General features: G+C 44.2%; 1 protein-coding gene across 1 annotated transcript in view; it reads left to right on the top strand.

Moving 5' to 3' along the window:
* The window catches only part of LOC129700797 (AP-1 complex subunit mu-1-like), a 43,162-nt gene that overhangs the window by 6,159 nt on the left and 18,633 nt on the right, over window positions 1-18,370 (top strand). The window contains exons 2-4 of the mRNA XM_055641497.1: window positions 6,334-6,490; window positions 11,180-11,247; window positions 12,780-12,910. Coding sequence (XP_055497472.1) covers window positions 6,334-6,490; window positions 11,180-11,247; window positions 12,780-12,910 — 356 coding nt within the window. The remainder of the gene's footprint in view (window positions 1-6,333; window positions 6,491-11,179; window positions 11,248-12,779; window positions 12,911-18,370) is intronic.

Below are 18,370 nucleotides of genomic sequence, written 5' to 3'. Positions count from 1 at the left end.
ATTTGACACACCTTTAGTCTTTGACAGAAACACAAGCTCTTGTTTTCTTTGGGTGCTTCAGTGACGGCTCCGACTGACTAATCTCATCAACCTTTTGAATACGGGTTCTTTGATAAACGCTCCAGATTGTGTTCCTCCTATTAAACGGTTGCATGATGATAAAGTGATATTAACAGCAAAATCTGAGACTGCATTGGATACAGATATAGATATAGAGATATAGTGTAGAAACAGGCACCTTGGCATCCTGATTCCACACCGTCCACAATCGCCCGCGCACTAGTTCCATGTTACCCCACTTTCGCATCCTACACATTCAGGGCAATTGACAGAAGCCAATTATCCTACGATTTAGTTTAGTTTAGTTTGAGAGATACAGTGTGGAACAGGCCCTTCAGCCCATCCACGCCAATCAGCAATGGCCGTATACTAGATCTATCCTACACGCTAAGGACAATTTACAGAAGCCAATTATCCTAGAAACCCGCACGTCTTGTGGAATGTGGGAGGAAACCGGAGAAAACCCACGTGGTCGCAGGGAGAACGTTCAAATTCCGCACAGACAGCACCCGTAGTCAGAATCGTACACGTGTCTCTGGCGCTGTGTGGCAGCAGCTCTTCCAGCTGTGCCTCTGTGCTGCCCTTAGGCACTAACTGAAGGCCTGTGTATGCGAATAATAATCTCCATACATAGTAAACAAGGCCCAAGGCAATTTACAGGAACATTATCAAACACAATTTTTAAAGTGTTTTTTTTTTACAAATATGAAGTCAAAAGGGAACATGATGAAGTGTCCCAAGAGTAAACACCTGAAGGTGTACTGTCTTTTATCTGCGTTAACCATCTGGGAGTTGGAGATTAATTGTTCCTAGATTATGTCACGTTGAAGAAAGCCACGAGTCACGGGTGTTGAATAGCCATTTGCAACAGGAACTAAACAATAACATTCTTACGTTCTACAGTTCAACAGGCCCATTCATGCACCAGCATAACAAAGAAATATACAATAACCAATAATACAACAAATGATCAGTAATACCAGAGAAGACTGGAGGGTCGCAAATATTGTGGCTCTATTCAAGAAGGGCTGCAGGGAAAATGCTGGGAACTATAGGCCAGTGAGCTCAACATCTGTAGTTGGAAAGTTACTGGATAGGATATATGGACATTTATATGGATAAGGGCTGATTAGGGATAGTCAGTATGTGTTTGTACGAAGAAGGTCGTGTCTCTCAAATCCGATTTAGATTTTGAAGATGTGACCAAAAAGGTCGATGAGGGCAGTGCTGTAGATGTTGTTTTTATGGACTTTAGCAAAGCATTCGACAAGGTGCAGGTGCATGGTTCCTTGAAAGTCGAGTCGCAGGTAGATCAGGTGGTCAAAAAGGCTTTTGGCACATTGGCAATCAGTCAGAGTATTGAGTATTGAAGTTGGGAGGTCATGTTGCAGTTGTATAAGAGGTTGGTGATGCCTCATTTACAGTGTTGTGTTCAGTTCTGGGCACCATATTATAGAAGAAATGTCGTCAAGCTGGAAAGGGTACAGAGAAGATTTACGAGGATGTTGCCAGGTCTAGAGAGTCTGAGCTCGAGGGAGAGGTTGAGCAGGCTGAGTCTCTATTCCTTGGAGCACGGAGGATGAGGGGTGATCTTATTGAGGTGTATAAAATCATGAGAGGAATACATTGAGTAGATGCGCTGAGTCTCTTGCCCAGAGTAGGTGAATTGAGGACCAGAGAACATTAGTTTAAGGAGGAAAAGATGTTATAGGGAATCTGACGGGTAACCTTTTCGCACAAAGGGTGGTGTGCATGGAACAAGCTGCCAGAGGAGGTAGTTGAGGCATTGGCTATCCCAATGTTTAAGAAACAGGCTGGTACATGGGTAGGACAGGTTTGGAGGGATATGGACCAAACGTGGGCAGGTGGGACTAAAATAGCTGGGACATGTTGGCCAGTGTGGGCAAGTTGGGAGTTGGCCGGTGTATCACTCTATGACTCTATGGCTAGATAACCCGACCCTAGTGGTACAAACCAACATAGTGCAACCAGTGTAGATCGTTGTTGAAGAAGGTTGTGGGAAGGGTCGTGCAGTGTGGTTCAAGAACTTGATGGTTGATGGAGAGAACATCTTCTTGAACCCGGAGGTCAGTGTTCTCAGTCTCCTGTACCATCTGCCCAGTGGTAGTAGGTGGATGACAGCGTGGCCAGGGTGGTGTGGGTCTTTGATGATATTTGCTGCCATTTTGAGGCAACACTTCCTGTAGATCTCCGCCATGGTTGAGACGTGATGGACCAGGCAAAGTCCATTTCCTTCTGCAGCCTCCTTCGTTCCTGGGCATTCGCGTTAATTATATATATTTCACAAATTAGGCCGCCCACATCCATTTGTACCACAACAACTTGCTCGTCACCCTCCATTTAAATAATAATTTGCACCTGCATTCTTCCTTGCAAAGTAGATAACACCACATTTTACTACACTGCACTTCATCCAAATAACTGCATACACACACGCTTAACCTAGTTACATCCCTTTGCAGGTTGTTATGCAATCATCTATTTTCCTGTTGTCAGGGAATTTAGCTACTCTCAGTCCCTTATCCAAACCATCCGTGTAGATTACACATAGTTTCAGCAGTGATCAAACTGAAATTGTCCCACTTATCCCACTTGGTGACCAGTTCACTATATCAATATATTACACATAACTATACATCCTTATTTTGTGCAGTAACATGTAATGGTATGTTAAATTTTGCCCTTTGTAAAATCAAATACATTAATGCTACTGATTCCCCCATTATTCTCTCACTTTCTAGATCCTCTTGCAAATTTGTCAAATACAAGTTCCCTTTCATAAAATCTTGCTGTCTCTGCTGAATTGCCATGTTTTCTAAATATCCTCCTCGTTAGTGGATTCTGGCATTTTCTCAATGAGAGATGCAAGGCACACTCAGCGGCTGTGGAAAGCATATTGTCCGGAAATATCACAATCTGGTTTGGGAATTGCTCTGCCCAGGACAAGAAGGCTCTGCAGAGAGTAGTGCGTTCGGCCGAACGCACTATGGGAACTTCACTCTCTCCTCTGCACTTCCGGTGGCGCTGGTGCCAGCAGCCTCCACCTACAGCCCGGTATCTTTTTGTTTTTTTGTTTATTTAGTTATGTAAAAGTGTGTTTTTTTGTGTTTTTTTGGTGTTTTTATGTGGGGGAAGAGGGCACGGTGCGGGGGATACCGTCCTTCAGCCGCTTCCTGGTGAGGACGCGACTATTATTCGAGTCGCGTCCTCGCCCCCCCCCCACAGCGGCCTACCTACCTGGATTGGCGCGGCCTTTCCTGCCGGGATCGACCGGAGCTCCAGCAGCGGCGGGACAGCGCTGGAACATCGCGGGGCTGGTGATGCCTTACCGGGGGTCGCCGTTTGGAGCCCGGAGTGCTGGACCTGCTGCACCAACATCACGGAGCTGCGGTTTGCAGAGCTCCCAACGCGGGCGGCGCTGACTAATCAACGCGGGGTCCTGTGACTCTGCCCGGCTCGACCTGTGGACTCAGGAGCTGCAGACTCCGGCAGCGGGAGGCGGCTGATCAGAAGGTCCGGGCCGCTGAGGAGGAGGCTGCTCACCGTCGGGGTTCGGCGTCGACGTTCCACCAGCCCGGCGTTAGGGCCTGAACATCGGGCCACCCGGGGCGGTGACTGCGGGTGCTTGGAAGGCCCCGTCCACGGATGAACACGGAGGGGAGGCTGGCTGGACTATGGTGCCGTCCTCACCTGGGTGCCATTTATGTTATGTTGTGTCGTGGACTTCTGTATTTGTGCTTTTTTTAAATTTTAATTCAATTTCAATTTTATTTTTAATATGTTTTATTATTTATTTATTATTTATTTTTATAATTTCTTTGTGATTTTTTTTAATGATACTGCCTGTAAGGAAAATTCATTTTGTTGTCTCAAATTGAGACAATGACAATAAATTGAATACAATACAATACAATACAATATACATCAGCAAGTGCAACTCCAGAGCCAATAAGATCATGGGAGACCCCTTCCACCCCTGCAACGGACTGTTCCAGCTGCTATGGTCAGGCAAACGCCTCCGTTGCCATGCAGTGAGAACGGAGAGGTTGAGAAGAAGTTTCTTCCCAGAGGCCATTAGGACTGTAAACTCCTATCTCACCAGCGACTAACTTTACTGTACCACTCTACTGTTTCTTTTTTAATTGCTGGAGGGTTTTTCCCCTTTTTCCTTCCGCCCACAATATTTAATATATAAAATGTTTTTTGCACAAAGTCCGCGAGCATTGCCACTTTTCAATTCACTGCCCATCTCGTATGTGTATGTGACGAATAAACTTGACTTGACTTGTTTTGCTGTGTGTCTCTCTCCTTTCTTGAACAATGGTGATATGAGTTAGATGTGGCCCTTGTGGCTAAGGGGATCAGGGGGTATGGAGAGAAGGCAGGTACGGGATACTGAGTTGGATGATCAGCCATGATCATATTGAATGGCAGTGCAGGCTCGAAGGGCCGAATGGCCTACTCTGGCACCTAATTTCTATGTTTCTATGTTTCTATGATATATTTGCTGTTTTCCAGTCCTCTGCTACCTCTCCAGAATTTAAGAAATGTTGGCAGATTATAACCAATGAATTCATAACTCTGAAGACCATCAGGTCCAGGGACATTAGCCCCATTAGTTTGCCTTGTATTTTCTTCTCATGATAGAGATTCTTTACATATTCCAACCCCCCCTCTCCCCCCTTCGGAGAAAAGGAATAGGTGAGGTTGGGTGGGAACCTTTCTTCAGTCTGATGTCCTTTTCTGTATTTTTTTCCTCCAGAGATGCTGCCTGACCTGCTGAGTTACTCCAGCATTTTGTGTCCATCTTAATTGTATATAATTCCTGCCTTCTCTTTTTTTCCCCCCATTGTTAATTCTCTAGTCTCAACCTCTCAGGGGCCAATACTATTTATACCATTTATATTATTAGCTTGTTTATTTGCATGCATATTTTTGGGCTCATTTAATGGCTTCTAAATGTTCCTCAATCCTTGGGCCTGCTACTAAACTTTACAGCACTGTGTGCCTTTCCTTTCACATTGATACGGTCCTTGACCTCCTCAGCTTGCCAGAGATGGTGCATCCTCCCGGCGAGCAGCCTTTATTCTTCAGAATAAGACAGGAAAGGCACGGTTCAACATTCAACTTTGACTGATTTTGGAGGAGCACTTTAAATACGCATATGCATGGGTGGGAACATCCTTAATTTGGAGATATCCCTGTTTCTCTTCTCCAAATCCCCCCCCCCTCCTCCCCCCCCCCCCCCACCAGAAAATGTGCATATCCCCCAAAGACAAGCTCTTTATTGTAATGGAATATTTTTTCTAATCTCTCCTCTAACTGACCGACTCCAAGTTGTGTTAAGGTTGGTGAATTCATTAGCTATCACCCCATCCAAATCAGCAATTAAACTGTTTTGGCCTGTGGATTTGTACATGACCTGAATAATTATTCAAGCTTATTTTGTTCCATATTAATGAAATGTGACCTGCGCTTGATGCAAAATAATTGATGACTACCAGCAGTCCCTGACGAACTTGATGGAAATACTGTAAAACTAGTGACGGTCCTGGCACTCCTGACTTGATTTGACATTGCTATTCATCCTCTGTTATGGGAATGGGTTCTCATAATTAATAATTACTTGCTGTAAATGTTTGAGATTGTGAAGCAAGGTCTCCAGCTGCGATGTTTTATTTAGTTTAGTTTAGAGATACAGCACGGAGACAGACCCTTCGGCCCACCGAGTCCATGCTGACGAGCAATCCCCGCACATTAACACAAGCCTACACACACTAGGGACAATTTACACCAAGTATACAAACCCAAGCCAATTAACCGACAAAACCTGTACGCCTTTGGAGTGTGGGAGGAAACCGAAGCTCTCGGAGAAAGCCCACGCAGGTCACAGGGAGAACGTACAAATTCCGTACGGACAGCACCTCGAATCCGGGTCTCCAGCCCTGCAAGCGCTGTAATGCCCCTGTCCCACTTAGGAAACCTGAACGGAAACCTCTGGAGACTTTGCGCCCCACCCAAGGTTTCTGTACGGTTCCCGGTGGTTGCCGGAGGTTGCAGGTAGTGGAAGCAGGTAGGGAGACTGACAAAAACCTCCGGGAACCGCACGGAAACCTTGGGCGGGGCGCAAAGTCTCCAGAGGTTTCCGTTCAGGTTTCCAAAGTGGGACAGGGGCATAAGGCAGCAACTCTACCGTGCCACCCATCTCATAAACAGTTCTTACATTCATTAGAATATGCATTCTTTTGTCAGGTTCTAATATGCAGGAACTACAAGGGTGACGTGGACATGAATGAAATTGACTACTTCCTACCGATGTTGACGCAGAAAGAAGACGAGGGCTCTGGATCTCCATTCCTCATTCATGGACGTGCTCATTTCCTCTGGATAAGACACAATAACTTGTACTGTATCCTTAAAGTGGGGCTCCCGTGCTGGGGCAATCTGTTTAATGGTCGATCTGGAGCAATGTTTAAGGGGGATATGCAGAAACAAGGAACTGCAGATGCGGGTTTATTAAAAAAGAACACAAAGTGCTGGATTAACTTAGCAGGTTAGCCAGCATTTCTGGAGAAGACCGATGGGTGACATTTTGAGTCAGGCCCCGTCGTCAGTCTGAAGAAGGGTCCTGACCGGATAATAAAAAGACATACCTTTAAAAAGGAGATGAGGAAGAATTTATTTAGTCAGAGGGTGGTGAATCTGTGGAATTCAATGCCACAGACGCTTGTGGAGGCCAAGACAATGGATGCTTTTAAAATGAAGATTGACTAATTTCTGATTACTAATAGCCCTGTCCCACGGTACGAGTTCATTCCAAGAGCTCTCCCGAGTTTAAAAAAAATCAAACTCGTGGTAAGCACGGAGAATGAACGTAGCGGGTACGTCGGAGCTCAAGGACGTCTCTTAGCGGTTCGTAACGCTAACGCCAACGGCAGGTACCCGGGAAGACTCGCTAATGGCAGGTAAGCACAGGAAGACTCGTGAAGATTTTTCAACATGTTGAAAAATGTCCACGAGAGCCCCGAGTACTGATGAGTGGCCATTACCGTAAATCTCCGAGTTCGAATCAGGGCAAACTCGGGAGAGCTCTTGGAATGAACTCGTACCGTGGGACAGGGCTTTAAGACTGTTAGGGGGGCAGGAAGGAGAATGGGGTTTGAGAGGGAAAGATGGATCAACCATGAGTGAATGGCAGGAGAGACGATGGGCCGAATGGCCTGATTCTGTTCCTAGAATTAATGAACGTCATCTATCCATGTTCTCCAGAGACGTTGCTTGACCCACTGAGTTCCTCTAGCACTTTGGGTCCTTTTTTTTAAGGGGAATACTTGCTTTATCCTTTCATTGAAGGAGATTGGTATCTATTATTTGTGACTATGTGATACCACTGGTGTGTAGTAACTTACAATACAGAATGTTGCCACTTGGTCCAAATTACTTCTGCCAGCCTGTGGGTTCAGTGAGAATTTGTATTGGAGCCCTGGCCGGAGAGAACATAACTTGTAATATCTTCTCACCACCATCAAGATTAGCTAAAGGGGCTGTGGTGTTTTTAGTTTTTTTAGTAATATGCTTGCTACTGGATTTTTTCCTCTGGAAAAATATGTGGGGTCTATGTCTGTCCAGAAAGGATCATGGCATTGGAATTAAAAGTGGAAGGACAAGGCAAATGATCACTGTAGAGACAGATGCATAGTCAGATTGCCTTCTGCTTATATCTGTGAAGAGAATAAATAATTCATCTGTATCCATTGGGGATAATGCACTTTTAATTTCAAGGCAGTGAAGACTTGGAATAACAACCATGGTATTTTTTAGTTTAGTCTAGTTTAGAGATACGGTGCGGGAACAGGCCGAGTCAGTGCCGGCTAGTGATCCCTGTACGCAAGCATTATCCCACACACGAGGGGAAATTTACAATTTTTACTGAAGCCAATTAACCTACAAACGTGTATGTCCTTGGAGTGTGGGAGGAAACCGGAGCACCCTGGAAAAACTCATGTGGTCACAGGGAGAACGTAGAAACTTCTTACAGATCGCACCCGTGGTCAGGATGTAGGCCATTCGGTGCAGGAAAAGGCCATTTGGTCCTTCGAGCAAGCACCACCATTCAATGTGATCATGGTTGATCATCCACAATCATTCCTGCCTTCTCTCCATATCCATTAACTACGTTATACCAAAGAGTTCTATCTAACTCTCTTTTGAAAGCATCTAGAGAACCAGCTTTGATCGCCCTCTGAGGCAGAGAATTCCACAGACTCACAAGTCTCTGTGTGAAAAAGTTTTTCCTCATCTTTATTCTAAATGGCTTACCACTTATTCTTAAACTATGGCCCCTGATTCTGGACTCCCCCAACATATGTTTCCTGCCTCTCGTCTGTCCAAACCCTTAATAATCTTATATGTTTCAATAAGATATCCTCTCATCCTTCTAAATTCCAGAGTATACAAGCCCAGCTTCTCCAATCTATCAACATATGTCAGTCTTGCCATTCCAGGAATTAACCTTGTAAACCTACGCTGTACTCTCTCAATAGCAAGAATGTCCATCCTCAAGTTTGGAGACCAAAAGTGTACACAATACTCCAGGTGTGGTCTCACTAGGGCCCTGTACAACTGCAGGAGGACCTCTTTGCTCCTAACTTCAACTCCTCGTGTTATGAAGGCCAACATGCTATTCGTTTCTTCACTACCTGCTGTACCTGCATCCTTATTTTCAGTGACTGATGAACAAGGACCCCAGATCCCGTTGTACTTCCCCTTTTCCCAAATTGACACGATTTAGATAATAATCTGCCTTCCTGTTTTTGCCACCAAAGTGGATAACCTCACATTTATCCACATTAAACTGCATCTGCCAACTCACCAAACTTGTCCAAGTCACCCTGCATCCTCATAGCATCCTCCTCACAGTTCACACTGCCACCCAGCTTTGTGTCATCTGCAAATTTGCTAATGTTACTTTTAATCATCTTCATCCAAATCATTTATATATATTGTAAATAGCTGCGGTCACAGCACCGATCCTTGCGGTACCCCACTAGTCACTGCCTGCCATTCTGAAAGGGACCCGTTAATTCCTACCCTTTGTTTCCTGTCTGCTAACCAATTTTCTATCCATGTCAGTACCCTACTCCCAATACCATGTGCTCTAATTTTGCCCACTATTCTCCTATGTGGGACCTTATCAAATGCTTTTTGAAAGTCCAGGTATACTACATCCACTGGCTCTCTCTCTTGTCCATTATCCTGGTTACATCCTCAAAAAATTCCAGAAGATTAGTCAAGCATGATTTCCCCTTTGTAAATCCATACTGACTCGGACCAATCCTGTTACTGCTATCCAAATGTGTGGCTATCTCATCTTTTATAATTGATTCAAGCATCTATCCCACCACTGATGTCAGGCTAACTGCTCTATAATTCCCTGTTTTCTCTCTGCCGCCTTTCTTAAAGAGTGGGATAACATTAGCTACCCTCCAATCCACAGGAACCGAGCCTGAATCTATAGAACATTGGTAAATGATCACCAATGAGTCCACGATTTCTAGAGCCACTTCCTTAACCCGGAACCCGGGTCTCTGGCACTGGAAGGCAGCAACTCTACCACTGTGCCAACTGCACCTCCACTGTTGGCAGAGGGGTTTCGCTGTTGATGTCTCTTTAAATGAAGCATCTTTGTGTGAAGATTAACGCCAATTTAAAATAAAGTTCTTCAAATTTTAAAAAATGGTTTGTAAAATCCTGTCATTCGAGTTTGACAATGGAAAATATCAGCTGATGATGCGTTGTCGAATTGTTTGATAATTTGCTATGGTTGCTATTTTAACAGGACATACCTTTAGAAAGGAGTTGAGGAGGAATTTATTTCGCCAGAGGGTGTTGAATATGTGGAATTCATTGACACACATGGCTGCGGAGGTATTGGGTATTTTTAAAATGGAGATTGCTAGATTCTTGCTTAGTAATGGGCCTGTCCCACTTAGGCGACTTTTTAGGCGACTGCAGGAGACTATGCAGTCGCCACATGTTCGTGAGTGGTTGCCGGGGAGTCGCCTTGGTGGTCGTGAGGAGTTCCCGCATTCTGGGAACTTACCGTGGCCTCATTATGTTGACAAAATGTTGAGAAATTAGTGGCGACTAGAACGAAGCCGCCATGGAGAGTAGCGAGATTTCTCGTGCCGTAGGTGGGTCGCCGGGAGGTCCTAGTGGGTCGCCGGGAGGTCCTAGTGGGTTGCTAGGAGGTCGAAGGTTCTTGGAGGTTGCAGTCGGTGCTGACTGGTGAATTTAATTGGCTCATTAGGAAAAAAAAGGTAAGCAGTAGTTTTCAGAACCAAGGAAACTGACCGGTAGTGTTAAATCTCCGTTGAGCTTCACAGCCGTGTATATCTGGCTTCTTAAAAGTTGTCTCCACTCCCTCTCCCTCCGCTCTCCCCTCCCCCCTATTTTAAAGAACTTACCCTACATTATGCTTTAGCCGTCTTTTTACAGCACCAACCTTCCTGTTCATCGCGGTGTGTGTCTGTATCACCTTGGCTTTGCACCGTGGGAATTTTTTACAGGGCAAGCGGGGAAAGTCGCCGTTCCAGTTCTCAGTTTTTCAGGCGACTTCGAGCAACTTGACATTCTCCGGCAGTCCGCTTAAAAATCGCCTAGGTGGGACAGGCCCATAAGAGTGTCAAAGGTTATGGCGGGAAGGCAGGAAATAGGATTGAGAGGGAAAGATGGATCAACTATCGATGGGCCGAATAGCCTAATTCTGCTCCTATGACTTACAAACTTATGAACAGAAGATGATAGAACTTTACAAAAAGTGACAAATATTTATCCCACAAAATCATTAATAATTTTCATTTTCCGTTCTAAACTGAAATATGTAACTCATAATGTGTGCATAAATTTACAACTGTGAACTGAAGTGAAGCAAATTAATCCCTGATTATGATCATTGTCGTGACAAAATTACATTTAGAACTTTCCATATGGTCTGGGGCTAATAGATTGGCAGATCAGACTTTACTGCTGTAATATGCCTGCTTTGCTGTTTAACCTGCTGCTCAACAATTTAACTTCTTTAACCTTGAACACCAAGTGGTAGCAATGACAAAGAAGAATGCAAACGCAGCTCTGGTTTTTGCTTTTCTATATAAAATTATTCAGGTGAGTGCTATTCAATCAATCCTCATGTTTTTTTTTTTGCATTATTAGCCCTGTTGCCAGCACTTGGATTTTTCCTGTCTTGAATTTAAATATTATGCTACACTGAATGGAAAAATGTATTCTCATTTTCGTATTGAGGCACAAGGGTTAAAATGTGGCTTGGTTTGTTTACTGACAAACTGGGCTAAAGTATTGCCGATAAGCTTCAAAATAGGAGAAATACTGGAAGAGCAAAGCTCCATCCAGTAGACAGTCCGAGACAAAATGCATGATTTAGAGTTAACAACACAACTTATCACCTTGTTATTCTCCCCTCATAAACCATGATTAGGCCAGTTCACTAAACCTCTCACATCAGACTGGGATACAAAACGGCCTGTCCCACTATACGACCTAATTCACGACCTTTTTTGCTCCTGGACATTTTTCATCAGGCTAGAAAAACGCTCAGACCTACTTGATGCCATGAGTACCTAGACTAACATCATGACCTACCTATGACCTACCTACAACTTCGTGACGACCATGCTGCGAGTATGAGTCAAGGGCAAACTCGGCAGAGGTCATGAATTAGGTCGTGAAAGTGGGACAGGCCCTTAAGGCACTCGTATATTCTCAATGGTCAAAGCCTCTGGAACCTGCTGTGCGCTGGAGTGTGTGTGGTTTCAGGTTTTAATGAAAAGGTAAGTCAAACGTGATAGAAAATGGGTGGATGATTCATTCCTGCTTGGTTGAAACCACCTCTGCCAAACAGTGACATCCTCAACCCAGGGCACAATGGTAGAGTTGCTGCCTTACAGTGCCAGAGAGCCCGGGTTCGATCCTGACTAACTGTCGCTGTCTGTCTGGAGTTTGCACATTCTTCCTGTGACTGAGTGGGTTATCTCCGGGTGCTCCGGTTTCCTCCCACACTCCAGAGATGTACCGGATTGTAGGTTAATTGGCCTCGGTAAAAATTGTCACTAGTGTGTAGGATAGTGCTAGTGTACGGGGATTGCTGGTCAGCGTGGACTCGATGTGCAGAAGGGCCTGCTTCTGCTCTGTATCTCTCAACTCAAACTATACCCCAATTTCCCCACTTCTCTTCCACTCCATGCATGACCCTTATCTCCCTGCACCGCTCCACATTGACAAGAACAGTTGTGACTGTTGATTAGTACGGGTGACAGTGGTTATGGGGAGAAGGCAAGAGAATGGGGTTAGGAGGGAGAGATAGATCAGCCATGATTGAATGGCAGAGTAGACTTGATGGGCTGAATGGCCTAATTATATTCCTATCGCTAATGACCTTATGACTGACTGACTAGTTGCACCACCTTCCAACCCTCTGCTTTCTATCGCATCTGCACAAGCCCCACTAGCCCATTTCCACCTGCCTGTCCTTCCCCCCCCCCCCCCCCCCCCCCCCCCCCCCCGGAGATAAGATATATCTGTTTACTGAACCACAGGTAGCTGATCTGTCCCGTCACTTTTTACTCTCTCACCATTTGAATATCTTCCGTCTATCTGCTTTCAATTTGTGTTGCCCTCAGGTTTTCTCAGAATATTTTAAAGAGGTCGAAGAGGAGAGCATCCGAGATAACTTTGTTATCGTTTACGAACTTTTGGATGAGGTGATGGATTTTGGATTCCCACAGACGACAGATAGTAAGATACTACAAGAGTAAGTATAGACCTGTGGAATTTGTTTTAACCCAAATGTATTAATTTGCTCCTCTGCATTTTGAATGTTTTCCCCCAGTGCTAGCAGATTTACCAGCTTCTTTTCCAGTGCATGGAATAGCACTCACAATACCACATCATGAGATCCAATTTGTTAATTGGGTAATATTTATGACTAATTATGATTTTTGTTCTCATAGTGCAAAGTAACTGGCAGAGTCTGAGACCAGAGTACCAGTGTATCCCCAGGAGTGTACCTCCTGGTTTATCCTCACAGGAGTGGATTGCCTCCTGGTTTCACATTCATTATAGCATCACTCACAGGTGGTGCAGATTGTTTGCTGCCTTACAGTGACGCCAGAGACCTGGTTTTACCGACCATAGGTTTCAGAATTTGTACGCCAAAGACGTACCTGCGTGCAGGTTCTCTTAGCTTGATATAAGTGTGTACATTGTCCAGGTTAGTGTGTATATAAGTGTAATGTCCCTAGTGTGTAATGTAATGTTAATGTGGGGGATCACTGGTCGGCGCGGACTCGGTGGGCCAAAGGGCCTGTTTCTGTGCTCTATCTCTAAACTAAACCAAATCAAGATCCCTATCAGTAACATCCTGGGATCTCTACTCGATGGAACATAGCTGGACCCAACCATACTAATAGTGTGGATACAAGATCAGGTCTGAGGCTGAATATCTGGTGTGTATTCTTGACTTCCCAAGGCCATTCCACCATCTACAACATCTCGTACAAGCCATGGGTGTGATGGAATACTCCCCACCTGTCCACATGAAAGCAGCTCCGACATACACTCAAACTGCTCGGCTCCATCCGGGACAAAAGAAGGCCACGTGACTGCCACCACCGCTGAACATTGGTTCTCTTCACTCTGTACCATCTATACATTGCACTTACTTGCTTTGGTTACTCTTGACAGTACCTCACACACTCATAGGCTTCATCATCAAGATGAACAAGGACACAGGGCCTTCTTAACAGCATTATAGCCCCCTGGGCAAAGCAGTGCACTGGGGCCCCTACCTACACAACCACTCGCAGGGATAAAAATGCAAATGGTCAATAAAATTAAAGCCAGTTCAAACGCTGCCACCCCATTGTGCTGCAAAGCTGATTTTCTTTATAAGTTTCAGTCTTGAAAATGAACGTTCCCCTGTACAGTTGGCCACTATCTTGCACATGAACACTCTGAGTGGAATTTCAACATTATGAAACACAGATTTCAAGCTATCCGAAATTATTTTGATCTAGTAATTATCTAGTAAGATGCACACTTCGCTTTCGTTCCCGTTTTTTCACTATAATCTGAATCTGGACGCCTACTCCTGCCTTTCAATTCATATTCACTGAATTTGTCCCTAATTTCCTGAAGATAGGTTTTCGGAGACTCTAAAGGATTCGTGGCAACAAGTTTGTTCACATCCTCTGACTGCAGGACCTCACTTCTTTTGTTCACTCTTTCAAGAATGTCATTCCAATGAAATGTGAGAACGATCGTTTCCAGGTTCTCCATTTTCTCGCTCAATCCTTCAGCCTCTCGCCTGGTGTTCACTTCCTGTTCAGTGTCAGCTGACACAGAATCCAATGCATGTTTAATTTTCTCCAAACACCCATACAGAGCATGAACAGCATCAAAAGGTGACGACCATCTCGTGTCAGACAGACGCTTGGCCACAATATTCTTTCCTAAAGATGATGCCAGAACATTCATAGAAACATAGAAAATAGGTGCAGGAGTAGGCCATTCGGACCTTCGAGCCTGCACGGCCATTCAATATGATCATGGCTGATCATCCAACTCAGTATCCTGTACCTGCCTTCTCTCCATACCCCCTGATCCCTTTAGCCACAAGGGCCACATCTAACTCCCTCTTAAATCTAGCCAATGAACTGGCCTCAACTACCTTCTACGGCAGAGAATTCCACAGATTCACCACTCTCTGTTTAAAAAATGATTTTCTCATCTCGGTCCTAAAAGACTGCCCTCTTATCCTTAAACTGTGACCCCTTCAGAATAACCCTCGTGATTTAATTTGGGAACAGCCCAATGATTTCACCTCAGTCCAGTATACTAATTAAGAGTTCTGCTCAGTACTACATAGTTTTGCAGTACACTTTGTCCTTTTGCTTTGCATTGGTCCTTTGTGACAAATATCTTCCCAACCCTCACCCTCCATATGATTCCATTGGTCCTTTGACCAACCACGCAATGTCTCAGCACAAATGGATCTTGGCTGATTTCCCTGAACGGGAAGGAGGTAACAAACAGACATTCATTACAGTCTTGGCTGTTACATAACGGGCTGGAAACAGGATAGTTATTGTACAGCAGGAGCCAGTTCATTCAACAAATCCATTAGAAAAAAGGTATTTTACTTTACTATCATATTTTTACTTTAGATACTTTTGAGATACAGCACAGAAACAGGCCCTTCGGTCCACCAAGTCCATGCCGACCAGCATTCGCCAAGTACAATAGCACAATCCTACACAATAGACATTGGTGCAGGAGTAGGCTATTCGGCCCTTTGAGCCTGCACCGCCATTCAATGTGATCATGGCTGATCATCCCCAATCAGTACCCCGTTCCTGCCTTCTCACCATATCCCGTGACACCCCTATCTTTAAGAGCCCTACCTAGCTCTCTCTTGAAAATATCAAGAGAACCGGCCTCCACCACCCGCTGAGGCAGAGAATTCCACAGACTCACAAATCTCCATGTGAAAAAGTTGCGATTAGGGACAATTTACATTTTTTTTACCAAAGCCAATTAACCTACAAACCTGTACAACTTTGGAGTGTGGTAGGAAACCAGAGCACCTGGAGAAAACCCACGTGGTCATGGAGAACGTTCAAACTCCCATGGTCCCACACTCCAAAGACGTACAGGTTTGAAGGCGAATTGACTTGGTAAAATTGTCCCCAGTGTGTGTAGGATAGTGTCAGTTTGTGGAGTTGGCTGGTCGATGCCGACTCGGTGGACCAAAGGGCCTGTTTCCGCACCGTATCTCTAAACTAAATTCTGTACTTTTCATTTAGTCCTCTATCATTCTGCTCAGCTTCAGCGAAATCAAACCTAGTTGACTTAATCTCTCCTCAAACAGCCGTCAACCATTTTAGATCATAACTACTTTGTGTAAAATAAAAACCCTCCTACAAACCCCTGTATCTTTTTATGGAGGATGTATAAAATGCCATCCAGGCAGATTGATACACACAAGTGGAACAAAGTGAAACTAGAAAAACATAGAGATCGGAGTCTCTGAGTCTGAGGAAGTGTCCCAATCCAAAATGTCCATGCCCATGCACAGATGCTGCTTGACTCACTGAGTCACTCCAGCACTTTGTGGTTTGCTCAAAATTACAGCATCGGCAGTTCCTTGTGTCTCCATAGAGATTTGATGTTATGTGACCAGCAGAGGTCTCCACTGTCATTTTTCTGCCATGGTACTAACTTGTACCAGGGCTGGAATATTGCAATCCATACTTTTAGAAGACGATAGAATATATTTACCAAGAGAGGAAAATGAATGCTAAAATTAACGATTAGTAAAATGTATCATTAATTTCCCTGCCTTTTTATTCCTGTTGGGTTAAAAATGTAAAGCTAATTTGACATGGTTCTGGTGAAGAATTTGAGGAACATGAGCCCCACTTACAAACGTTCACTAATGTCCATAGCCTGCAGTGAACCACAGTTCTATTCAACCACCTCTCACTGAGTACTAAATCCTGGTTGCCCACATTACATTCAGTCCTCAGTAAATGCTACTAAATAGAACTGTCCAGTGATAATGATGAATTGCTTCCTGGTTTCCCCACCTCAGCGATCAAACAACCATTTGAATGACTAATGGTCCATTCTTCAGTTTTTAATATTCACGTAACAGAGATTGATGAAAGTAATGCCATCACTCATTTGAGAATGTCCCGATTCGGAACGGAAGTTTGAAATTGAGAATAAGTCTGCCAAAAATACTGATGGACTCTATTGATAACAAAAGAAGTATTTTCTCATAAATAATTCCATACACAAACAATTTGGTATTCGTTATTTACGTTGCCGAACCAGGTTGTGATGCAAGCAATCAGTATGTGCTCTACTGTACACCTGTGGACGTTCAATAGACTATTTCTCATCCTCCCCGACTATTAAAAGAAGGGAGGAAGGCAAAATGTAATCTTCAAAATGTTTTGTATTAAATGCACAGATGCATAGAGTCTCTTGCCCAGAGTAGGGGAATCGAGGACCAGAGAACATAGGTTCAAAGTGAAGGGGGAAAAGATTTAGGAATGTGAGGGGTAACTTTTTCACACAAAGGATGGTGGGTGTATGGAACAAGCTGCCGGAGGAGGTAGTTGAGGCTGGGACTATCCTAACTTTTAAGAAACAGGTACATGGATAGGAGAGATTTGGAGGGAAATGGACCAAGCGCAGGCAGGTAGGACTAGTGTAGCTGGGACATGTTGGCGGGTGTGGGCAAGTTGGGCCGAAGGGCCTGTTTCCACACTGTATCACTCCATGACTCTAAATGGTTATGTTAGAATAACAAGCAAATTTCCACACAAGGCTACCCAATGAGTCAAAGCCAACAGCCTTTATTAAAAATAATCTAATGTAAGTACTGAAGGACACAAACCAAGCAGGAAAGTATTTAAATATACATAGTGGGTTACTAGTTAGAAAGTAAAATAACACAAATGTTCCAAATAAAAAAATTGAAAAAGCTCAAAATACTCAATATGTTTGTGGAGGAAGGAAGAAAGTTAATTTTTCATTTGATTATTTTCACATTTTAGTATTCTGGAGGAACTCATTGTATCAGGCAATATCTGAGGAGGGCAATAGTCTTTGCTAAAGATACCAACATCTGCTGTCTCTTGTGTCTCTACATTTCAGTATTTTTAGCTTGTAGTCTGCCTCAAAAAGGCAGCCAGCATCATCACAGACCCACATCACACTGGCCACACACTCATTTCACTCCTGCCATTGGCAAGAACAAATAGGAGCCTGAAAACGGTCATGCCCAGGTTCAGGAGCAGCTTCTTCCCTACAACCATCAGGCTATTAGACACTACAATGTGTAGGAAGGAACTGCAGATGCTGGTTTCGACCAGAAACGTCACCCATTCCTTCTCTCCAGGGATGCTGCCTGTCCCGTTGAGTTACTCCAGCATTTTGTGTCTATATTAGACACTACAACCTCCAAATAAGCTCAGAACTACATATTCTTGGGGGCATTAGTTTTGTCTTTTTGCACTATTACTGTTTGGTTTCTTTATTTATTACTGTATATTGTTCAAAGTGTGCTATATTTACATATTCTGTTGTGCTGCTGCAAGTAAGAATGTCATTGTTCTGTTTGGGACAGATGACACTGTTGACTCTATTAACTACTGTTGCCGTACCACTAATGCTACACCACTTAACTCAAGTGACACCATGT

Source organism: Leucoraja erinacea, chromosome 10 (genome assembly GCF_028641065.1).
Source record: "Leucoraja erinacea ecotype New England chromosome 10, Leri_hhj_1, whole genome shotgun sequence".
Classification (NCBI taxonomy): domain Eukaryota; kingdom Metazoa; phylum Chordata; class Chondrichthyes; order Rajiformes; family Rajidae; genus Leucoraja; species Leucoraja erinaceus.
The sequence above is the reverse complement of the archived record's forward strand: the minus strand, read 5'-3'. Positions and strand labels throughout refer to the sequence as shown.